The sequence below is a fragment of the Amborella trichopoda genome, chromosome 11 (assembly GCF_054954075.1).
Source record: "Amborella trichopoda isolate Santa Cruz 75 chromosome 11, AtrichopodaSantaCruz75HAP2 v2.0, whole genome shotgun sequence".
In the NCBI taxonomy this organism is placed as follows: domain Eukaryota; kingdom Viridiplantae; phylum Streptophyta; class Magnoliopsida; order Amborellales; family Amborellaceae; genus Amborella; species Amborella trichopoda.
Genome location: NC_142346.1, coordinates 40062740 through 40087175, shown reverse-complemented (window position 1 = coordinate 40087175; position 24436 = coordinate 40062740). Strand labels below are relative to the sequence as shown.

General features: G+C 31.6%; 1 protein-coding gene across 1 annotated transcript; it reads left to right on the top strand.

The window, feature by feature from the left end:
* The first annotated feature begins 7357 nt into the window (after positions 1-7357).
* ALDH3H1 (aldehyde dehydrogenase 3H1) lies at positions 7358-15724 on the top strand. The gene is made up of 10 exons (XM_011626076.3): positions 7358-8168; positions 10887-10955; positions 11101-11197; positions 13062-13268; positions 13951-14066; positions 14166-14270; positions 14363-14535; positions 14633-14723; positions 15045-15194; positions 15290-15724. The coding sequence occupies exons 1-10, from the start codon at positions 7842-7844 to the stop codon at positions 15527-15529; spliced, it is 1575 nt and encodes a 524-aa protein (XP_011624378.1). The 5' UTR covers positions 7358-7841; the 3' UTR covers positions 15530-15724.
* Positions 15725-24436: the final 8712 nt, after the last annotated feature.

Below are 24436 nucleotides of genomic sequence, written 5' to 3'. Positions count from 1 at the left end.
TTGACTCGGGCGAGTGTATTTCGACGAGCCGATTTTTTAAAACCCTGGACTGTGTATAATGCTACAATGTGGTCACAATTCCTAGTGCCTTTTTTATGTGAAATTTGATAGCTTGGATGTATTGAAAAGTTCAAAAAAAAAAAAAATTAAAAATTTGAACTTGAACAATGAAATAATTATAACTACCCAATATCACATCCAATGATCAAGATTAATGTGACCGCTTTATATAAAAAAGTAAATAATCTCATTCTCTATTCTCTACTTTCCCATTATTAAAACCTACATTGACGAAGTAATAAATGCCGTGACACTGACCACATAAACCATGCCAGGGAAGATACGAATGGGGAGAGAAAAAGTTTGCAGTCAATTTTGACTACTACCCTCTCTTGCACTTGTCCTAGTTGGATTCAAGCCCGGCATGCCAAAAGCATGGTCCTATTAGCTAGGTCGGGTTGCGCCCGGGCTTCTCTCTAATATGTGGCTGAACAGTGCTATGGCCCCTCAAGTATAGGTCCAGACCCAATAAAAATAGGAAAATTGTCTGGGACCGCATGACTTCAATGCCATCCAAAAAATATAAAGCATCCATCTTAAAGATGGATGCAAGCAGGTGTTCTAAACTAATGGTCTAAATGTTTTTTTGTTGTTAGAATTATTATTTTTTATTTTTAAAATTTATTTATTTATTCATATTGATGAACTCCATATTAAATATTATATATTTTTAAAAATTAAATCCAAAAATCCATCTTAAAAATAAATTTATTCTACATATATGGGCTTGGCCGCACAGACATCAGGTCCATAAAAATATGGGCTGGGCGCTTCAAATCCAAACCCAATCCTAGATGTGTTTAAGCCAGATGGCCGTGCAGCGAGAGAGACGTAAATTGCGCACACCTGAATACTGGAAAGTAAATATAACGATAAGCTTGGAGGAATAGATCTGCTTGCTCCTGCTGGAGTTGAAAAACAAAGGTTTGTTTTTTGGATTTTTAGCAGATGGCTAAACGCCATTATAATAGTGTTTTTTATTAATATACTATGCTTTTTCTATCACAAAATCATATTTAGCGTTATTGCATTTAGATTTATTGAAATCAATAAATTACTATTTTACTCAAAGTTATGATTTTATTGAAATCACATTTACAACAAACCAGATTTGGTAACTTATTTGAATGCCACTTATAAAACTGTATACAATGAGATCATTTACCTTTGATACAAAGAGGTCGTAACTATTTATAACCATTTAATGTGAAATTTGATAGCTTGGGTCTATCATAAATCCTAAAAAAATTGCTTTTAAACTTTCAACTTGGTCAATAAATGCAGCCACTCAATTTCACATCCATTAGTCAAGATTAAATGTGATCACCTTGTTCTAAAGATAAATAATCTGATTATATATTTATTGTGGCATAATATATGGGAAAGCGTTTATATAGAGCCGAGGCTCTAAACAATCAAATTAGAGCCTAACTCAAAATTTCATTAGAAGAGTTTGTTTTGATGCCCAAATATCCTCAAATTGATCATCTTGACACCAAGATGTATGGAAATGAGAAAAAATTGATTTCAAGATTTGATACTAGTGTATTTTGTAGCGCATTTTTGGACCGTCAATTTTTAAGAATTTCAAGTTTTTATAGATCTGTTGATCTACACTATTTTTTATGCTTTAAACTTTGTAAATAAATATAAAAATATATTTTAAGGCTATCATAAAGATTTCTATTATTGAACCACATTTCTCGATACTGTTTGAAGGTAGGCTCTAATAATTTGATTGTTTAAAGCCTAAGCTTTATACAAACTGCACCTTAATATATGAACTCTAGATTGTAGTGAACCATAACATACGTACTCAAGAACCACAAAATCAGTAGAATATATGATAACCATACATAGAATTAACCTAGGCCATCATAGCATAACTATAGTTGATATATGCTACCTTTTAGTAGCTTTTTCATGTCAAATAATATTCTAATTATATGCTTTAAAAAAAAATCGTACGTTGTCTTCATGAAAATTGCATGAACAATCAAAAGAAAATAAAAAATAAAAAATAAAAAACACAAAATTGAATGTAAAATAATTAAAAGAAAATGGAAATAAGCAGCTTGTTAAGAGAGAAAGAACAGAATAACCTGTGTCGGGTGTGAAGAGACCAACAGAAATCTTAAGAGAGAGAGAGAAGAAGCGTTGCCGCCTGTTATGGCTAAAAATTAAAAAAGAGAAACTCAAAAGGGATCATGTGGTTCTTAATAAAGGTTAGAGCAATTCCTTATCGCTTATTCACATGAATTATATTTATGATAATTAGTATGAACTTTCTTAAACATTTGTAGATATTATTAAATTTGTACATAATCCCTCTATAAAAAATAAGAGTAATGATCCTATAGGACCCTCCCCCACCCATATGTGTAGGACCCCAAGAAATCACCATTAAAGTTGATATGAATCTCTAAAAAAGTTATCACATGGGTGTAAGATTTGACTTTTCTAGAGATCAATGGCAACTTTAATGGTGATCCTTTAGGTCCTACACACATAGGTGGGAGAGGGTCCTATAGGATCATTTCTCAATAAATACAAAAATTTAGATAAAAATTGAAAGATATTTTCTTAGTGTATAATACAAGTTAAATCGTAATTGAAAAAAAGTAATGGGAAAGGTTTCTATACTTCCCCTACAACATAGAATATCTATGCTTCCCCAACCATCCAACTGTCCAATTTTGATCTAGAAAGTAACTCACCGTCTGATCTTAGATCCGACGCTTCAAAGTATTTAATTTTTAGTTTTTTTTATACAAATTGTATGAATATGAAATTTGGTACATGTCATCTTCTCAATAGGGCACACTTATAAAAAATATTAAAAATAATTTCTCAATAAAATATAATAACCAAAATACCCCTTTAAACTTTCAAGGGTATTTTGATCATTTTATTTTATTGAAAATATTTGTTTTATTTTTTAATATTATTCATTTAATGATAATAAAGCCATCCAAAAAATTTGGAAATGAAAAAACCCTTCTAAAGCCTAGATTTAAGCACACCAAAATGAACGGCCGATATTAATTGGGCTAAAAAAATACTTTTTAAGTTGTGTTTTCAAATTTTTATTTTTTGTGAGTGTTCATTAGAATGAAAAGAGTGTATATTTCAAATTTTGGATCAAAAAATGGCCATAATATGGTTTTTGAATGTTGCTGCATCATATTACTATACAACCGTTTTACTATTTTATTGAATAATTTTAAAAAATAGTACTAGATTATCGAATATTTTTTTTTTAAAAAATAATACTAGATCATACTACTTTAGAATCTATTATCAAGTTGTTGTATCAATTATTCCACATTGCAAGTATGAATTTATTGATGTAATTTTATTAAAACATGATTCCAAATTTATATTAAAATTTATATTTCTAAATTTTATATGTTCTTCACATTAATTATTACACATAAGATTAAAATACCCTTGTTTTCTATCAATTAAATTAAAAGGTTCAAAACTATTATAGACTTTTTTTTTTTCACTATAAATTTGAGCCAAAGAGATCCATTCTATTGTGAAGAGTTGCATTTTAAATTTCACTTTGACTATAAAATGAATATACTGGCTAACAAACAATCAGACATGAGACAAGTTCTCAGTATTTATGTATTTTCAATAAAATAATAAAAACTATAATGTAATACCATTATTTAAAAATAAAAATAAAATTGATTTTTAAGAAATTTTAGAATTTTTTTAAAAAAATTTTAATGCCAAATCTTGCCAATCTGGTTGATTTACTGATCCAGAGAGTTGATCCACAGATCTGGCACGGTTTTTGGGTGGTCGATCTGGGTCACCGATCCGTTCTTTTTTACTTTGCTCTAAATCAAAATTCAAAGATATTAATTCAATGAATAGATAAAGTTATAAGAAAGAAGTTTTTGTGGAAAGTTGTTTTGAAGAAAAAAAAAGATACAAATTTATATATGTTTCATTAAAAAAAAAAAAAAACCAATTTTTGAAGATCTTTTAAAAAAACTCAGAATTTTTAATAGATTGCAAAAAATATATTTTTTTTTAAAACAATCGTGTTTTAAACATATACGTGCTAACTATGATCTAGAATAGGTCCCTGACAATTCTACATTGAAAAGCAAGTTTTTTAGTATTTTGAAACATTTTTCTTATTAGAATTCCTACTCCAACTCCCTTGACCAATTCAAATCAAGATCATCAGAGACTAGCTCCAAGCCATTGCAAGTCAGTAAATGCTATTTTCAACATCTAAGTTAGATGTTTACTTGTACCCAACCTAACTAACATAGAAACAGTGGGGCAAAACTTCTCACCACCCACATTGATTTATACTCTACTTTCAGCTTTATATACATAGAAGTAATAAACTATTTCTTTTTAAATATATTCTCCCATTACCTTGTTTCCCTTCATAAATGAACAAGACATTCTTTTTTTTATGAAAAAAGTTTATATACGGGTGAGGCCCTAAACAATCAAATTAAAATGCACTTTAAAAATTCACTAGAAGGGATTGTACCGTTGTTGAAGAACCCTCAATTCAATCATCTCGACCTCAAGATGTATGTATATGAGAAAGAATAGATCTCAAGTCATGTAAACAATACATCTTGTAATGTATTATCTAGAGTCTAGACCGTTAATTTTCAAGATTTTCAAGTGTTTATAGATGTGCACTATCTACACTATTATTTAATCTTAAAATTTTGTTATTAGATGTAAAAATAAATTGTCAAGCCATCACAAAGATTTCTAATGCTAAAACAATATATTTTAGTTTTATTTGAAGGTGCGGTTTATTTTAATTGTTCAGGGCCTCAGCCTTATACAAACCGTACCCTTTCTTTATTTGTGGATTTGGCCAATTTCTCCCTCGAATCCTGATTAGCTACCATCTTGTAGATGTTTGGCGTACCAAACATGAGGAACGTTGGACCGATTCACATTGTTTTGTACGCCATTTAATACCAGAGAGCGAAATCCTGATTAGCTACCATCTTGTAGATGTTTGACGTACCAAACATGAGGAACGTTGGACCGATTCACATTGTTTTGTACGCCATTTAATACCAGAGAGCGAAAGGACAATGAATTCCTAAAGTAGGGGGACTTCTTGCTTTCTAATTGGTACATGGTGAAATCCGCATTCTGGCACGGGGTGGGGCCAGGCCGGCACTAGCCTTAGCCCGTCCCCAACCCGAGCCCGATCCTCAAGCTATAGTTTTTGACTTAAGACTTACTTTTTTAGAGCCAGGTTGATTGGGCCAGGTTGGGTCGCCCAGCTCATTGCCAACCACACTTAGGGTAAGGCGACAATAGGAGGCAAAGTGGCTTTGCTTTCTTGGGTGAAGCCTTTTTAAGGTATTAACCCTATACTATTGAAATAATATGCACCTCAAAGCTATGCTGGAATATATAGTTTGGATCTTTAGTAAAATTTAAAGTTAGAAAATATGCATCGGAGAAGATCTATAAAAATTTAAAACTTTAAGGGTGTTGTTTGTATAAAGCTGAGGCCCTGAACAATCAAAGTAAAACATGCCTTCAAATAGTGCCAGGATATGTTGCTTCAGTATCAAAAATCTATGTGATGACCTTAAAATTTATTTTATCTTGAATTATAAAATTTAAATATTTAAAAATAGTATAGATCGAGTAGATATATGAATACTTAAAAATCTTGAAAATTGACTGTCTAGAAACAAAAAAACAAAAAAAATGTAAGTAAGTGGAGATTTGGGCCCAACTTTTTTGTAAGAATAGAATCAGAGACTTCATCATAAGGCTCATTGGTAGTATGGCCAAGGCCCCAACCCATTCTCGAAAGTGGTAAGTCAATGAGGATTTGGTCCATACCCTTTGATGAGAATGGTGCCAGGGAACTCATCATGGGAATTGATGGGTCCAGATATACATTACAAGATACTATTTTCAAATTTTAAAAATTAGTTTTTCTCATTTCCATACATCTAAAGGTCTAGATGATCGAATTGAGGGTTTTTCATCATCGAAATAACCACCTCTTGTGAAATTTTTGAGTTACAACTTAATTTGATTATTTAAGGACTTACCCTCATATAAAATTTTTCCTACAAGATATATTATTTTTCCGACTTAAAATATTTTTTTCTTTTCATCTCCACATGTCTAGAGATTGAGATGATCAATTGAGGGATTTTTAGTTAGGAACCAACCTTATCTAATGGACTTTTGAGGTGCACCTTACTTTGATATTGTAAAGTTGACACCTTATATAAATCTTTTTTATATAAATCTTTTTCTATTTTTTGGGTGAGGTTTATAGGTACATATCTTATACTATACTAGCAAGGTGGATCTCTAACTTTTGCCAATGTAAGTCTAGTGTCGAAAACCTTATGATAATTTGAAATCTATGTCAAACCTTAATTATGAATTTCAAAACCTGAGTCAAACAGATCTACAAATACTAAAAAATATCAAAATCATGTAGTCCAAATAACTTGTTACAATATATATACCTTTTTAAAACTTAATCTTTCTTATATTTATATTCATATTCGTATTCATATATCTCATAGTCAATTCAAACAATTTTCAAGTTCCACGTACTCCTTTTTTATATATTGTTTAAGTGCACCTTACTTCTACACCATAAAGTTTCAACTTTGTATAACATGGAGGTAGAGGTGGCAAGGGAGGTAGACCCGACTGGGGACCCAAGGGGTAGACCCAATCCGGGGTAGGGGTCTAAAAGTTGGACGGGTCAGGTGCCGAGTCTCACAATATATTTTTTGGTCCATGTTGAATGAATTCGAGTCTCACTCCCTGAATGAATTCGAGGCCAGTGAGGTCCGTCCATTGAATTGGGCCTGGACGGCCTGACCCGTCCCGTTGCCACCCTTAATTCTACAGAGAGAAAGGGTGATAGATGTTTGCCATGCTTTACGCCGTACCGTGCGGCTTTATGAGAGCGACAGTGAGTTTGTGAAAAAATGGATAAACGTGCAATGTTTATAAGAGAGAGACTTAACATCGATCACCATCTTTAGAGAGAGAGAATGAAAATAGGGACGCCTAAGGTTTTGGTTATCAGTTGATCCACCTCCTAATTGGGGGCCTCAGATTTGCTCGAATATAGCTGAATTTGAGAAAGAAAACTTGATATCTTTAATGCATCTACGCATGATATCATCATATAAGCTAGAAGGTGGTATCTGTAAAGTTAATGATATCATCATATAAGCTAGAAGGTGGTATCTGTAAAGTTAAATTCATGTATAAAAGTTAGAAGGAGAAAAATAATGTACATGACAATCGAAACTTTGCTTTCAGTACAAGGAAGAAGTAATCGGGCCTCTGGTTAAGGGTCAACAAGGAAAAATATCACCACTTTTTGTTTCATCTTCCCTCGAATTCTCTCTGTCTCTCTCAAGGAAAAACATCACCACTCTTTTGTTTCATCTTCCCTTGAATTATCTCTCTTGCTTTTTTTTTTTGGAAGGTTCTCTCTCTTGTTTGTGTAAAACAACCCATTCTCTCTCTCTCTTGCTTGTTTGGGCATAAAAGAAGGAAACCCATCTTCCTGTTTTCTCTCTTCTGATAGACTCTTCTGTTCTCTCTACCTCTATCGCTTGCTCTGTTAAGCTCTGTTCGGTGGAGCTCTTGTTTCTAAGCACCCATCATCGCTTCCAGGCTTTTCATCTCTAAATTCAGCAGAAGCTTCTTCTTCTTCTTTCCTCTTTCTCTCTTTGATTCTATAACCGTTCCGCTGTCTTCTTCATCTTTTATTTGCGATGAGTGATGGGGAGCAGAAGTGCCTCGATGGGGAGATGAGTGATAAGGAGCAGGAGTGCTTCGATGGGGAGATGAGTGATAAGGAGCAGGAGTGCTTCGATGGGGAGATGAGTGATAAGGAGCAGGAGTGCTTTGATGGGGAGAGCGCGGTGGCTCTGGTATCCGAGCTTAGAGCGAGTTTCAGGAGTGGTAAGACTAGGAGTTATGAGTGGAGAGTGCAGCAGGTGAAGCAGTTGATCAAGATGATTGATGAGAAAGAGAAGGAGATCATGGAAGCTCTTTATGCCGATCTCGCCAAGCCCCAATTCGAATCCTACCTTCATGAGGTTTCTCCTCTCTCTCTCTCTCTCTCTCTCTCTCTCTCTCTCTCTCTCTCTCTCTCTCTCTCTCTCTAATTGAATACCCATGTCTCTATTTGTCTGTCTATCATCTTAGTTTCATTGAAATCTCAGTATTTCTTTTTGTTCTGGATTGTTATTTGTTTGGGGTGGTGGCCCCCTGTATGCATTTAATGTTTATGGGTAGATAGCAGAAGTGGAAGAAAGATTTTTCAGTTTTAAGGGTTTTGTTTTATTTCAAACCTTTTGGCCTAGAGATTGATTATTTGTTTGAGAATTGAAGTCCTTTTATATGATTTGAATTCTGAACCTTTGGATCGATGTTGTTAAGGTAAATTATGGTTGGGCCTTGTGAATAAATTTGTCAATTCATCAAACTGTTTATTAAAAAGCTGCTCAGAACAAGAGTTGTCTCTTATTGGATTACTTGTACTGTAAACACCTGATCAAACAGGTTTGTTTGGAAAAGAAAAAAGTGGTTGTTCATTTACTCCATGCCATCTACTTATACAATCAATGAGACTAACCCCACACCAGTGACTATTTATTTTTATATGCCCCCTTGCACATTTTACTCGATATTCTCTGAAGTGGACCATAGAGTAGTATAGAAAGATTGGATTACCTTACTGTAAGCATTTGATTAAACAGGTTTCTCTAGAAAAGAAAAGGGAATGGTTCATTTTCTCCATTCCATCTACATATACAATCAATAAGCCTGACCCAAGACTAGTGAGTTTTTAATTTTATGTCCCCTTAAGACTTTTTAATCTCGAGACTCTGAATTTTGAAGGGAAAATATAATAGTATCATATGACCTTCTCACTATATCTTTTTCTGTGGGCGGGGAGAGCCATTTTGCTTATATTATCAGTTGATTTTTGCCACTGATGTTATCTTGTACAAATAACAAAAGGAAAAGAATTATGCGAACGTGTTAAAGGGAACAACATAGAGCGGTACAAGTGGTTAGGGGGTGAAGATGAGAGGCCCCAATTAAGCGAGATTAAACTAAAATTTCCTCCCAACAAGGAAATCTCCCTTGCAATCTCAGCAGATTGGAATAGGGTGTAAATGCCTCTTTCCCTTTTTCGGAAATGTCCTTCATGGTATTTCTTCCTTACCTTTTGCCTTGCTATTAGGATGGTGTTCTGATTCACAACCAAAGAAGCAGTGACTGTTTTGAACTTTTAAAGATATTAAACAAATGAGTATATGTTGATGGTGTCAAAAATGATGAAGTTTCATGTACTACTGTTATTTTCTGGAAAAAATTTTTTTTGGGAGTAATAAAGTCAGAAGTTGACCTTTGAGAGAGTTTTTCTAGTATTTGATATGTTCCTTTGGAGGTTCCAAATGGACAGCTAAAGAGAGAACGCCTCGAACTTGAAAGAAAAGACCTATGATATTTCCTAGAAAGGAAGAGCTGGATCAAGGTCGAGAGAAAGAAGTCTGATGGAGCTACTTCTTTTGTTGTGAGTTGAATAATTTTCAAGAAGAAGATAGGTTTCGACTAATCAGTTGAAAAAAGGGACTTCATGTGATCCATGAAAGAGAGATACATGGACATGAGTTTTCATTATCGGCTCATTTTGTTTAGAGGCTTATATAGAAAGCATATTTTTTCCTTCTGTGGCGCAATGCTGGGGTCTCTTTCTTAAGGTTTTTACCCTATCTGTTTATGTCTCGCTGAATTTTAGTTTATTCTGTGAGAGTTCTAGCAGGTTGTGAGAAGTTTCTCTTCAATTTCTCCATATAAACAAATCAATAATCCATGCATATCTTGTCTCATTTTCACCTTCTTGAATAAAGATATATAGGCATGAACATCTCGTGCATGTTTTCACCTTCAGGAAAACATGTAGCTGTTGGTTGCTGTTCACCTCATTTGAAAAATCTATTTTATTTATCACCTATATGAAATTGAATGCAGTCTACTTCTTTTCATAGTCACCACAATCAACTATATTTTCAAGAGGAAAGTATTGATTATGTTATGCTATTGGAGGAATCACCACCTTGAAGAATTCAGGCCCTAAAAATACGTGATAGTTGCCCAATTATTAGTTGGTTATATTGAATGTGATAGAATCATAGAACACATATAAGTGATAGGCTGGCTATCTTCTTCAGCCACTAAATAGATATGGAGTGCGCTTCATGGGCAGTATTTGCAAGAGGACGACATTACCAAGGTGTACTGACTCAATTTAGGCATCAAATGTAGTTCTTTTGATTTTATCTTGAGAAAATTATAGCATTATTTTTCCTTTGCAAAAAAAGGGTCTTGACATTATTGGTTTCCTCTACGTTTTTGCATACTTTATCTGCTTTCTTTTCTTATAGTTCCAGAAAGTGGAGACTGTAACCTTTTGGCAGTATTTCCTTTCACCATCTTTGTTGGCTACAACGTGATCTTTCTTTTCACTTCGATGACAATCACTTCGATGACAATCGAAATGCTTTCTTTGTTATAAAGATTTATGTACAGCTGTATGAGACTAACACCAAATATGTTTTGGGAAAGTTTAACGAAAAGGGTTTCATGATCTTTCCAATATCAACGTGAAAACTAATATATTCATTAATAGTAACTAATAGTTAATCTTTGAAAAACATGATTTTGTCTCATAAAATTTCAGATAAGCAAACTTATATGTTTGTTCATGTCTTCTGTATTTGTGATACTATATGGTTTATCTTCAGATTTCTTTGACAAGATCTGAGGCCAAATTGGTGCTTAAGGAGTTGAAAAGTTGGATGAAGCCAGAAAAGGTATACTGAAAAATTACTTCACACAGTTATTCTTAAAATAAAAACTGTTATACAAAATAAAATGTCTTCTCTCTGTCATCCGTATAAAATAATTATTCTTTTCTATATTTTTTAATATTCTCTTGATTTATTTATATTCATTCAGGTCTCTTCGTCATTGGCTACTTTCCCTTCATCAGCAGAAATTGTATCAGAACCACTAGGAGTTGTTCTAGTCATTTCGGCATGGAATTATCCTATCTGTGAGTACTTTTTTCTCAGGCTTAAAATAAATTAATAGGAATTCCAATTACATCACGACTGCATTGATACCTTAAAATTATAGTAGACTGGCTGATAATAGGTAATCACTACTTTCTCACTCATGTTGACCATGCTGATTTCTTTGTTCAACTTTAGGCACTCTGCGATCTGTCCATCTTCGGAAGAAAATTTGTAACTTGACAAATTAGAGACATCCTTCTACTAATTCTTTCCATCAAACCCAAACCTTATCCCCCCTTTGAGGAAACAACTCTAAAAAAAACTTTTAGATCTTTTCTCTCTCATAGAAACCTTAGGTCTTTCATATATTCCAATCTTTGGAGTTACATTTGTCCCTGCACTTTTTTCTTTTTAATGTGGAAGATCCCACAGATGAAGCCTTTGGGATGGAGTGAAAGAGAATCTTCCCTCTCATTTTTTTCAAACAAAATCACATTGGACGTATGTCCATCTCTTGCTTTAAAACGTTCAGCCTTTTTCAATTTGAAAAACAAAATTGAACCCATTGGTATTTCTCCTTCTCAAAATTCTTTTCCCTTTCTTAAATGTGCGCAATACATAAAGAATTCATCCATGATAAATTTTTTCAAATTGCACCTTTAGGACCTTATTTTTTGTATTTAAAAAAGAATTGTATTATTAAAAAAAAAAAATAGTTTTCAAAGATACTTCAAATTGATTTAATGTTTCTTCTTACGAGTTCCTATGGTTCCAAAGTACCAATTTTTATTATTTTATAAAATTTTTTGTCATAAAATGTTGCATGTCTTATTGTTAGAATAGGGTTTTGGATATCAGTAAAGTAAATTTTGGAGTCTGATTGTGGATTTAAAAGTTAGAGTTAAGGGTGTCTGGATTTGAAAATTAAATAAAAATTTTAGTTTCCAAAGATACTTCAAATTGATTCAATGATTCTTTTTACGAGTTCCCATGGTTCCAAAGTACCAAATTTTGTTATTTTATAAACATTTTTGTCAGTAAAATGTTGCATGTCTTATTGTTAGAATATGGTTTTGGATATCAGTGAAGTAAATTTTGGAGTCTGATTGTGGATTTAAAAATTAGAGTTAAGGGTGTCTGGATTTGAAAATTCCTTGGTTTAGTGAGGTTTAGGATTATACCATGTCAATTGCGAGGAATGAGAACTATTGATTCTCATTAATTGTAATATAGCCTTAGGTGATTTACATAGTAACTTGCATTATAGGCATAAATACCCTTTCAGTTACACAAATAATGGCAACCATGTAAAGATGAATAATGTGGAAGATACAATTAATATACTGTTGTGGAAACTTGAATATTGTGTGATATATACATGATCAAGAAGTTTTTTCTTTTATTATTGCTACTTTTATCCTCCCAAGCCGGGGTAAAGGAGGTGAGTTATGTTAGGTAGGCAACCGATATAAAATTTTTCCAAAAATTTTCCATGAATTAGCCAACCCCAATTAGTTGGGAAAGGGCTTTGATGATGCTAAGGATCCTCCATATATGCCTCATGATAACTTATGCTATCTGTCCCATTTTTCTTAATTCATTTGTTTTTTTGGAGTATAGAAACATGTGGCTTAGAATGTTCTTGGATATTGTTACATAAGTAGGAAAATCTAATTGTTCAAGATGAAACTTGTGAAATTAATGTGATATTCCTTCTTCCTAACCAGTGGACTATGAAATTCTTTATATTTCCAGTTTCCTGCCATAGAGACAGACTAGATGATATCAGTCTTCCTTTGCTCTGCTGATGAATAATAGCTATGGAGTGGATTTAGTGCATTTTGCCACACATAAGCTAGTTCATTAGAGGTAGTGCTCACATGATACTTGCAATTTTTCCAGTGCTGTCACTCAACCCCTTGATTGGAGCTATTGTTGCTGGGAATGCTGTTGTGTTGAAACCATCGGAAATATCACCAGCTACATCCTCCTTGCTTGCAACTCTTATACATGAATATCTTGACAATTCTGCTATCAGAGTTGTTGAAGGGGCTGTTGCTGAAACAACTGCTTTGTTGGAACAGAAATGGGATAAAATAATGTATACAGGTAAATCGTTTGTGTGTTTTTCTTGTTTCTATTTCCATTCTTTTTGCATTTTCTTGCAGTAGACATGAAATACTTTTTCGAGTCTAGAATAAGGTTAAATTTTTCAGAGAAACATCGACAGAACTATAGATTGAGAAAGTTTAATTGTAGATGATATTACTTGAATAGATGGATTTTGGAAAGATTACTTAATTCAGTGTATTCAACCATGAACTGTTATGACTTGATCTCTTTCATGCTACCTTCCTATATTTCTATTTCATATTTACTGAAAGCTGTTCTGGGCATAGATATTCTATTTCATAGTTACGTTGTACTAGACTATTCCTTCTCATGGCCAGATCACAAGTTTTAGATCACTCCATAATAAACTTGATAGAAAGTAATATATAATGTGGGCTGATAGATACTCCAAGCTCAAAATTCAAATCTCCTGTTTCAGTTTTTGAGCTCTGCCCTTATGATGGTAAGGCTCTGTTGCTTGATTATATTTGTAAGTGGATTAACTGCGAGAGAATTCAGTGAGATGGACTTTGAAAATTTGTTCTTCACCATATCATTTGAGTTTTATCAATTATTATGCTGTAGGAATTGTTTTACAAGAATATGCATAATTTAGGATTGAAAACTAAGAATATGAATATGCATTGGAACCTGATGATTGAACTTGTTTGCTCTATAGGAAATGGAAAGGTGGGGAGAATTGTGATGAGTGCAGCTGCAAAGCACCTTACACCTGTAATCCTCGAGCTGGGTGGGAAATGTCCTGTTATAATTGATTCGGACATCAATTTAGAAGTAATAGTTCTTGTAGAACTTCCATGAAATATTTACCTCTGAATTCTGTTTATTTCATTACTCCTAATATGACTAGAAATCTTCTTCGGATTTATGTAGGTGGCAACAAGACGGATTGTTGTGGGGAAATGGGGAAGCAATAACGGGCAAGCATGTATTGCACCAGACTATATAATTACTGAAAAATCCAATGCTCCAAAAGTGGTACAAGTTTGAACTGTCTATGGTGGGCCCTATCAAAGTTGGGAAAATTTGGTTATAATGTGTTATTGGTGTTTATTCCATTTTTTGGGCAGGTTGAGTCTTTTAAATCTACATTGGAGAAATTCTATGGGAAGGATCCCTTTGAATCAAAGGATTTGTCTCGCATTGTGAATTCCAATCATTTTGCCCGCCTGTCAAATATGTTAGATGATGAAAAGGTGTGTGATAAGATTGTTCATGGTGGTCAACGTGATGAGAAACACCTGTAAGTTTTCATTTTCCACTGTTACTGGAAAATAAATCATACTTCTGTAGTGAAGTTTATGAACCTGTTTCTTGCTAATATGGATACTCGTTTACAGCATGATTGCACCTACACTCATACAAGACGCTCCGATGGATTCCCTGGTTATGAGTGATGAGATATTTGGCCCATTACTTCCCATAATCTCAGTAAGTGTCTCTATCAGAAAAAGTGAATTTTTTACGTCCTTTTTTTACTTAAATATATGTGCACATCACTTATTGATTGAACTCTGAGGCAGAGATGAAGAGAGTGAATATCATGATGGTGTTTCTCCCTATTATAAGGAACATGGAGAATACCAATTGAATATTTGTGCATGGTTGTTTTATCCAATTGACCAGCCTGGTACTGCATTGTACAGTAATTGAATAAATGTGGCCAAAAAACCTTGGATACTTTGTAGGTCTCCCTGAACCTTACTCAATACAGTCTTGGCTAAGAAAAAATCACTTGTATTTTATTAACAGGTAGATAAAATAGACGAGAGTTTTGAGCTTATAAATTCTAGAGCAAAGCCACTAGCAGCGTATCTCTTTACGAGTGACAAGAAGCTGGAGGAGAAGTTTGTCAAAAGCATATCTGCAGGGGGGCTTCTTGTCAACGATACGTGCTTGCATGTAAATATTCGTTTCTCGATGGTTATTTATGTGTAGATGTATGTAATTTCCAATTTGATTCTTAAAAGACGACCTATTTCATGTTGGTTTTGCAGCTCACAATTTCCTCCCTACCATTTGGAGGCGTAGGGGATAGTGGTATTGGGGCGTATCATGGTAAATTTTCGTTTGATATTTTCAGCCACAAAAAAGCAGTGCTACGCCGCTCCTTTGGTGGAGATCTTTCTGCACGTTATCCACCCTATACACCAAGGAAGCAGCAGTTCCTGAAGTCCCTTCTAGCCCTTGACATTCTTGGTATACTTCTTGTATTGATAGGATGGACCAAAAATTGAGACTCTTCCCACTGTTTCACGTATACAAGCTGGACCAGAACGCTGAAGGCTGCTGCTTCAGTTGCAGCTTTGAATTTTTTTTCCCCTTGTTTATTATGGACTGAAATCATTAGCTTACAAATCAGTAGTTATCGTGTTCATATTATCCATTATGTTTGCTGAATGCAAGTGAAAAGGATGAAACTATTGGCTGTCTATCTTTTTTTCTTTTTTCTTTTTTTTTTACGTATAATGAGTTTATTCTTATGAACCAAAAAGTTTTGGATCATTGACTTCTCATGTTTTTGAACACCGTTGGTGATCACTATTTGGGAAAAATTTATGGGGTAGACCCAAGACCCGTCGGGTTGGGTCCAAAACCTAGACCCAAATTTATTGGGGTCTGGGTTCAGGTCCAGCCAGACCTGACCCATACCCAACCGGTTGCCACCCTTACTTTTATATTTTATATCAATCAATAGTATTAGGCAGTGATATTTTGAAACTGTTGTATCATAATATAATGCAACAACTTTTAAAACCCATGTTATGACTATTTGTTTGATCCAAAATTTAAAATATACACTCTTATAATTCTAATGAACAATCACAAAAAAGAAAAATTTGAAAATGTAATCTATAAAGTATTTTTTAAGCATGTTAATGTGGGCCATCCATTTCGATAAGATACTTAGATCTAGGTTTAGATTGATTGTTTTTTCTTTTCTAATATTTTTAGATGGCTTTATCATCATTAGATGAACAATGTTAAAAAATAAAAATAAAAATGATTTTTTGAGTTTGTAAAGGTTAAGATCTTGAAATTCATCAATTGAGTGGTCTAGATTCGTTGTTGGATGATACTCATTTTGATCATATCTAGGGGTTCAGTTTGATTTTTCTTCTTTTTTTTTTTTTTTTTTTTTTTTTTTTGAGATTGATTGTTGAGATGAAGAGAGTGTATGCAGAATTTTGGATCATACAAATACCACAAGTATAGTTTTCTAGAAGTGTTGTTCCGTTATACTATGATACAACCGTTGCATTGGATCACTGCCCAATAATATTTGTGAAAAATGGTTAACATGAATAAAATTAATCATTATGATTTTATTAAAAATAATTTAATAATTGAATGATGCCATGCCTTCTAAAAAATATTACTTCAAAATGAAAATTTATTCGTTTATAATTATATTAAATCACGTGCACTAATATTATTTAATGTGCTACCACACCCAAGGGTAAGCATCAGCTCACTCGTAAAAAACTTCTCCTGTAATTAATATGTGAGGTTAAAATAGGGAAATGTTTCTATGTGACCGCTTTTTATTTATTTTTTTATTTTTACAAAATATTTTTTAATGAAATTTTGAGCATCCTTAGGGTGAACTTCATGGGGAAGATAAGAAACAAATATTTTTGTACAAATAAATAACCAAATGAACTTCATGGGGAAGATAAGAAACAAATATTTTTATACAAATAAATAATCAAATGCCCCTATAATTTTCAAGGGTATTTTGGTAATTTTTTATTATGAAAAATATTTTTTTTTTATTTTTATCATATGCACCCCTTACATATCTATGTATGCCCTAAATTTTGATTCAAAAGTATTTACAGAATAAAAATAAAAAATAAAAAAATTATGAACCATTGATCAAGATTTTAATCTAGCTTGTGACATTACGAGGCAAGTCATCTCAACTATCTACTCAAATCTCTGAGGCACGACACCAAGGGTCACATTTACCTAGAATAAGGCATGAGATTTACACTAAAAAAAGTAGGGGTGCGGTTTGTATAGAGCCTAGGCTCTAAACAATCAAATTAGAGCATACCTTTAAATAATGTTGAGAAATGTGATTTCAACACTAGAAAGTTTTGTGATAGCCTAAATATATATTTTTATCTTTATTTATAAAGTTTAAAGCTTAAAAATGATGTATTTGACAAATCTATAAAAACTTGAAAGTCTTGAAAATTGACAGTAAAAAAATGCACTACAAAATATATTATTTCCAAAACTTGAAATCAATTTTTTTCTCACGTCAATGCATCTTGATGTCGAGATGATCAACTTGAGGACTTTTAGGCATCAAAACAATCTCGTCTAATAAAATTTTTGAAGTAGGCTCGAATGTGATTGTTTAGAGCCTCGGCTCTATATAAACTTTTCCCAAAAAGTAAAGCCACATGGTTTTACCGATTCTTTAAAAACCATGTTCTATCGGGCTGGTTGATCATTGGAGAAACGGATTTGGATGGACAAATCAGTGATCCAAATTCATGAGTCACCTAGGATTGATCTCTACTAATTAAAATCGATATAAATAGTTTTTCGGCTTTATAAAAAAAAAAGTATTATATTATGAATTTTCATTATCTATACTACATTATTAAGCAATAGTTAAATGGTGGGTACGTGTCACGAAAATAAGAAGAGATCTTAATATTATATAGGTTGTAAGACATATTTCTCATGTTTAAGGGAAGAGAGAGACTAAAATTTTGTGTGTGTAGAGTAGAGATTTTAAGAAGAGAGAGCAAGTAGAGATTTTAGGATAATAGAGATATTGTTTCCGTATCTTATTGAGTAATAGGAAAAAAAAATTTATATTCTTTAAATTTGTGCATGAAAAGTAGAGAAAAGAAGATCTCTACCATTTCTTAATATTTTATGAGAGAAAAGCTTTCTATGTTCCCCCTACAACATAGAAATTCCTCCCCTATGATCCAGCCGTCCATTTTTTATCAAGAGAGCCACTCACCGTTTGATCTTAGATCCGACGTCTTAAAGTAATTTTTTTTTTTTTTTGATACAATTTTTCTGATTATGAAATTTGGTACGTACCATCTTCTCATTGGGGTGCACCTATAGAAAATATTAACAATAATTTTTCGAAAAAAACTAATGACCAAACTACCCCTTGAAGCTTTCAAGGTATTTTGGTCATTTTATTTTATTGAAAAATAATTTTTTTTATTTTTCATTAGTGCAAGTTTAATAGATGAATGGACGTCCAAATTTTGGTGTCAAAACAGTTTGTAAAAAAAAAATTTAAAAATAAAACAGTGTAGAGACGTGACATTGTGATTGGGGCAATCTTAGCCCTCCATTAAAAAATGGACGGTTGGATAAGGGGGATGATAGAACTTCTATGCTGTAGGGTGAACATAGAAAGATTTCCCTTTTATTCGTGAAGAGTATATATTTTAGGTAAAGAGAAAAAAAGTATAAATTTTAAGAAGAGAGAGAAAAAGAAGAGATTTTAAGAAGAGGGAGAAAGAGTGTTTCAATTTCTTAATTTGAGAAATAGGACATTTTTTTTTCTATATTTTGGTTCAAACTCATAGAATAGATACCTACTCCAAACTCAATTCAAAAGAGAGATGAGAAAGATATACATACATATCAAGCTATACATATGTATCTAAGATGGTTTCCATATCCAAGAGGATTCTCCATTCAAATATGATAACATCTCTCAATGGAAGCACATCCCACTTTTATTTGGACGATAGACTTGGAGAGAATTTTGATGGAGAAAAAACACTTGGAGAAAAAATTATGGGAGGGAGGGAGAGAGAAAATTATAAAGATAGATTGGCTTCCATCTTCATTTCTCATATTTAAGGCAGGAGGGAGAGAACTTTTTTTTAAAAGAAATTTATATGTTTATCTAGTAAGTGAAAGTCAGAGGGAGGAAAGAGACATGGATAGATAGAGCCACAAGTAACGCCAAAATTACAGGTAGATACAATCAATTAAAATCTAAATAAATATCTTGTAGTAAAGAGGGTAGAAATATAATAATTGAGAGGCGTGAGAGAAATTGGTTGAAAGAGTGAAAGACCTCTCCCATCACATGGAGAGAGAGAGTATACATTATTTATTATTATATTTTTGTTTATTTGTGTTTGATATCTTTTATATATATATTTTTTTTGATTTATTTATTTTCATATATTTTAATTTTTTTTATTATTGTAGTATTGATATTGAATTCGTTATGCTTATTGATGCTATAAACATCTCTAAAGGCTTTTAAAGGTAGGAAAAATTATATAAATATTCGTTTCATTTTTTGTTATTATGAAAATACCTAAATCTTTTCGTTATTACTCATATGTCTGTAACAAATTTTTTTAAAAATGCCGAAACTACCTATTTTCGATTTTTGAAAAACCAAAACTTTTCTCCCCTTACATATAATACAATTCCTACTTCTATTACTATTATTCAAATAATGTAATGGTAAAAACATACAGGCCTCTTCAAGAGGTTTTGGTAAATAGTTTTGGTATCAAATCCTGCCCATTAAAAAAAAGGGTACCCCTTATTTTCGGTTTTCATATCCTAATAAACTCAAATATTCAAAATATATCTCCTAACCCCCTTACTAACTTTACTCACTTTTAACTATTTTTTTAGCCCGAACAAATATATAGAAAAAAATCCTCATTCTAAACTCTTCCTCTCTTTACGTGATATATTCCCTCAAATTTCTCTCTCTATAACATTCACCCTATTTCTCTCTCTAACGAGAGAGAGAGAGTGAGACACAGGGGAGAGAAAGTGGGAAAATAAGTAAAGAGATATATAGGGGAAAATTACGTGAAGAGAGAGAAAAGATAATGTTTAGAAATGATGTCTTTTCTATATTTGTTTGGGGTAAAAAAATAGGTTTAAAGGGTATAAAGTTGGCTTAAGAGATTAAAAAATATAAAACTTAGAATTTTTATGACCCAAGATAGGTTTTGAAATCTTGGATCTATTAAGATATAAAACGTACATATGGAGGGCATGGAGATATTGTCTCTTAAAAAAAATAGATTGCGTATGGCGGGACTCCTTAACGTGAAGTGTAGAGGAATAAATGATAACAAAAAATAATAATTCATCCCCACATTTAAATATTTGGGCATACATAATATTGATAAACAATCAGTACATAGGCCGAGGCCAATTAACTTGGCCAAGACTACAAAAGATGAAATTCGGTTTTTCAAAAACCAAAATTTCTTAAATTTTGGTTTTCGAAAAATAAAAAAATGGGTAGCTCAAAACATGGACATAATAACGGAAACTTTTAGGTATTTTTGTAATAAAAGAAAATAAAATGGATATTTACGTAATTTTCTTTTAAAAATATGTCAATTCTTTTGGTTTATTTATTTAATATTTTTTTTATAACTTTAACATCATACATATTATAATATAATTGGTTGAGAATGAATCTCAAAGAAGTTCTTATTTTTTATATTAACTTCTCATGCTTTTAATTTTTCCCATAACTCATCTTCTTGCTTTGTTAATAAATTGAATATGAAATTGAAAGTTTTGGCGGAAGCTCTATGCCTGAAAAATATATTATGACTAATTTTTAGAAAGTTCTATGCTTGAACAATAGATTATGACTAATTTTTACATTTATTATTATGAATTTTTAGATATATAAAAAATATTCTATTGATACAACAAGATGAAAAAAGTATCCATCTTTTATTATTTATTTTTTCTTAAATACTATAAACATCTCTAAAAGTCTTTGAAGGTATGTAAAAAATTTTGTTCATTTATTTAATATTTATTTACTTATTTATAACTTTAACATCATTCATATTATAATATAATTTGCTGAGAATGAATCTCAAAGAAGTTCTTATTTTTTACATTAGGGAAAAGTTTGTATAAAGCCTAGGACGTAAACAATCAAATTAGAGTTGATGCCCAAAGATCATCAAATTGATCATCTGGACATCAAGATGCATAGACATGAGAAAGAAATGGATTTCAAGTTTTAAAAATAGTGTATCTTGTTAACATTTTTGGATGGTCAATTTTCAAGAGTTTCAAGTTTTCATAGATCTGCTTGATATACACTATTTTTGAAGCTTTAAATTTTATAATTAAAGACGCAAATATATTTAAAGCTATCACAAAAATTTTCAGTATGAAAACCATATTTCTTGACACTATTTGAAGGTGAGCTATAATTTAATTGTTTAGAGCCTCGGCTCTATACAAACCGCACCCCTTACATTAACTTCTTATGCTTTTAATTTTTTCTCATAACTCATCTTTTTTTGTCAATAAATTGAATGTGAAATTGAAATTTTGGCAAAAGCTCTATACCTGAAAAATAGATTAGAAAGTCTATGCTTGAAAAATAGATTATGACTGATTTTCTTATTTATTATTATAAATTTTTAGCTATATAAAAAATATTCTATTGATACGACGAGATGAAAAAAGTATTCATCTTTATCATTTATTTTTTCTTAAATACATTTAATTTTTTTTGTAAGAATCCCTTTCTTATTATTATTTTTATTACTTAAAGTAGTACATACCATATTTTGTATCTCGACATTATAGAGAGAGAGAGATGGTATTACATTTGGTAGTAACCTATAAAATTGATCATTATCTATTTTAATAAAAAGCAAAAGAAATTTCAAATTCTAAGAGCATTCAGTCAGATTTTTTGGAACTTTAGATTATTCTATTTTAAAAAAAAATTATGTATAATGTAAATTGTGTTTTTGTCTCTTACATATCGTTTCTCAAATATTTAGGAACATGAGATTTTTTTCGAAAATCAAATTTGAGAGAGAGAAGAGAGTAAATATTATTATTACTTCACAAGACAAATTTTTCTATTAGGTAAATTAAGAGGAGTTAAGGGACGGACGCATATCACAAAAATAAGAAAGGGCCCTAATTCTACAGAGATTGCAAGACACATTATCATATTTAAGGAAAGAGAAAAATAGAGTACACACTTAAAGTAGTAAATACCATATTTTGTATCTCGACATTGTAGAGAGAGATGGTATCATAGTTGATAGTAATCCATAAAATTGATCATTATCTAAGCTAATAAAAAGCAAGAGAAATCCCAAACTCCAAGAGCTTTCGATCAGATTTTTAAGAACTTTAGATGTCTACTATTTTTAAAAAATTATATATGACGTAACTTGTGCTTTTGTCTCTTACATATCTTTTCTCAATTTTTGAAGAACGCAAGAGTTTTTTAGAAAACTAAATTTGAGAAAGAGAGTAATTTCTTTTGGAACTTCCAAACTTTTTCTCTAAGAAAAAAATCCACTAGATATTTGATACTCTAATATATGCCCTAATATATGAACCACAAAAATAGGTTAGCAAGAGAAATTAGTATGCTTTTTTCTTTTTTTAATAAATATATGACACGAAATTATCAATAGAGATGAAAACATTAGAGAGAGAGCATCTCCCATCACCCAACCTTGCTTATTTTATTGATAAGTATCATTTTTTCAATTTTATTATCTTTTTTTATTTATTTATGAGACATGTATGTAAACACCTCTTTTTACGTGCTCTCACTCTCTCTCCATATTTAAAACCACATTTGATATACATGCCACCTACCCAAGTGTCTCTCTATATTTAAAACCCTAATGCATACAAATTTTTTTGAGATGATCCCTAAATAGATATAGATGCAAGTTCTATTTTTACGGCCTCTCTCTCTCTACATTTACAATTAGTATTTCTCTCTTTTTGTTAGTTACCCTCGCTTTTCTTTCTCCTTCTATGTGGTCTCTCTCCCTAGTCTTTCAACTTGGTTTTTCTCTCTCAATTTGGTGTCTCTCACTCCACATTTAAAATCTTATTAGATACACAAGTAAATTTTATGAAAAATGATGAAAACTATATTGCAAGTAAATTTTTTGAAAAATATTTTTTTCTTACAAATCCGTATTAAATATTATCAAAACCATAAGAGTTCCGAAAGGTAACATCGAGAGTATTAAAACGAATTAATTTCTTACCGAGTTAGAGCTTTTCTTTCTTTCTTTTTTCTTTTTTTGTTTTAAATATGAAGAAACTTTTTGGAGTGACAAAGTCGTGATTCTCTATATTTATGGCAAATATGATTTGAGCAATCTTATTGCATGAACGATACATATCATGGCATTTTTAAATGCTTACAGTCACCTGGATATAGTAAGATCATCATACCATGGCATTGCACATGTTGTCCAACAAAATAATATTATCCTCTACATTATGAAAAGATTTGTTTTATGTATTTTTTTATTTCATTTTTAGGTGCACCACACGTAATCCATAATTTTTATTTAGGAGTTTGGACGCATCTTAAAAAAAAATTATTAAAATTTTATATTTTAAATTAATAAACTTTAGTTTAAAAATATTTTAACTTTGTTTTTTTTAGATTTATATATCATCATTTCAAAAATTTAAATATAATTTTATGAATTATTATGTATCCATAATTAATCATAATGAATTTTTACTATTTTTATAAATTTTAGAATGTTAGAGAATAATTTTTATCTTTACCATAAAGTAGAAATTCAACTTTATATCTGTCAGTAATTTTTTAATAAATCTATATTATATAGTGTGAAGTTTAAAATTTACAAGATTCATGATTAATTTTTATATTTTACTAAAGACTTTTAAACTATCAATTTTTTTTTTGTATGTATTTTCGTATTTCATTCTTATCCAACTAGTTTTTTTAAAATTTTGTGAATATGTTAGGTTGTTACCTATTTGAATATATGTTAACTCTAAATTCATTTCACAACAAAATGGAGCAACGAACCCTGCCAGGTAAATTGCAAGTACTACAACAAAGCTCCGGAGATAATCTCAATGACAAATGGAGTAGCCTACTACGCCATTCAATCCATACCCTAACTAATCTTAAAGCTGTAAATTTATTACATGGTGTTAAGTGAAAGTATGGTCTCATGAATCCACATGCCAACGACAAATGGACTGCGGACTAGCTCCATAAATTACCATTTAAATATGAGAAAGAGACAGTCGTGAGGGGAAGTACAGTATTACAACCCCATAACTCTGAAATATATGTTTATAGATCTTACAGAGGAATTCCT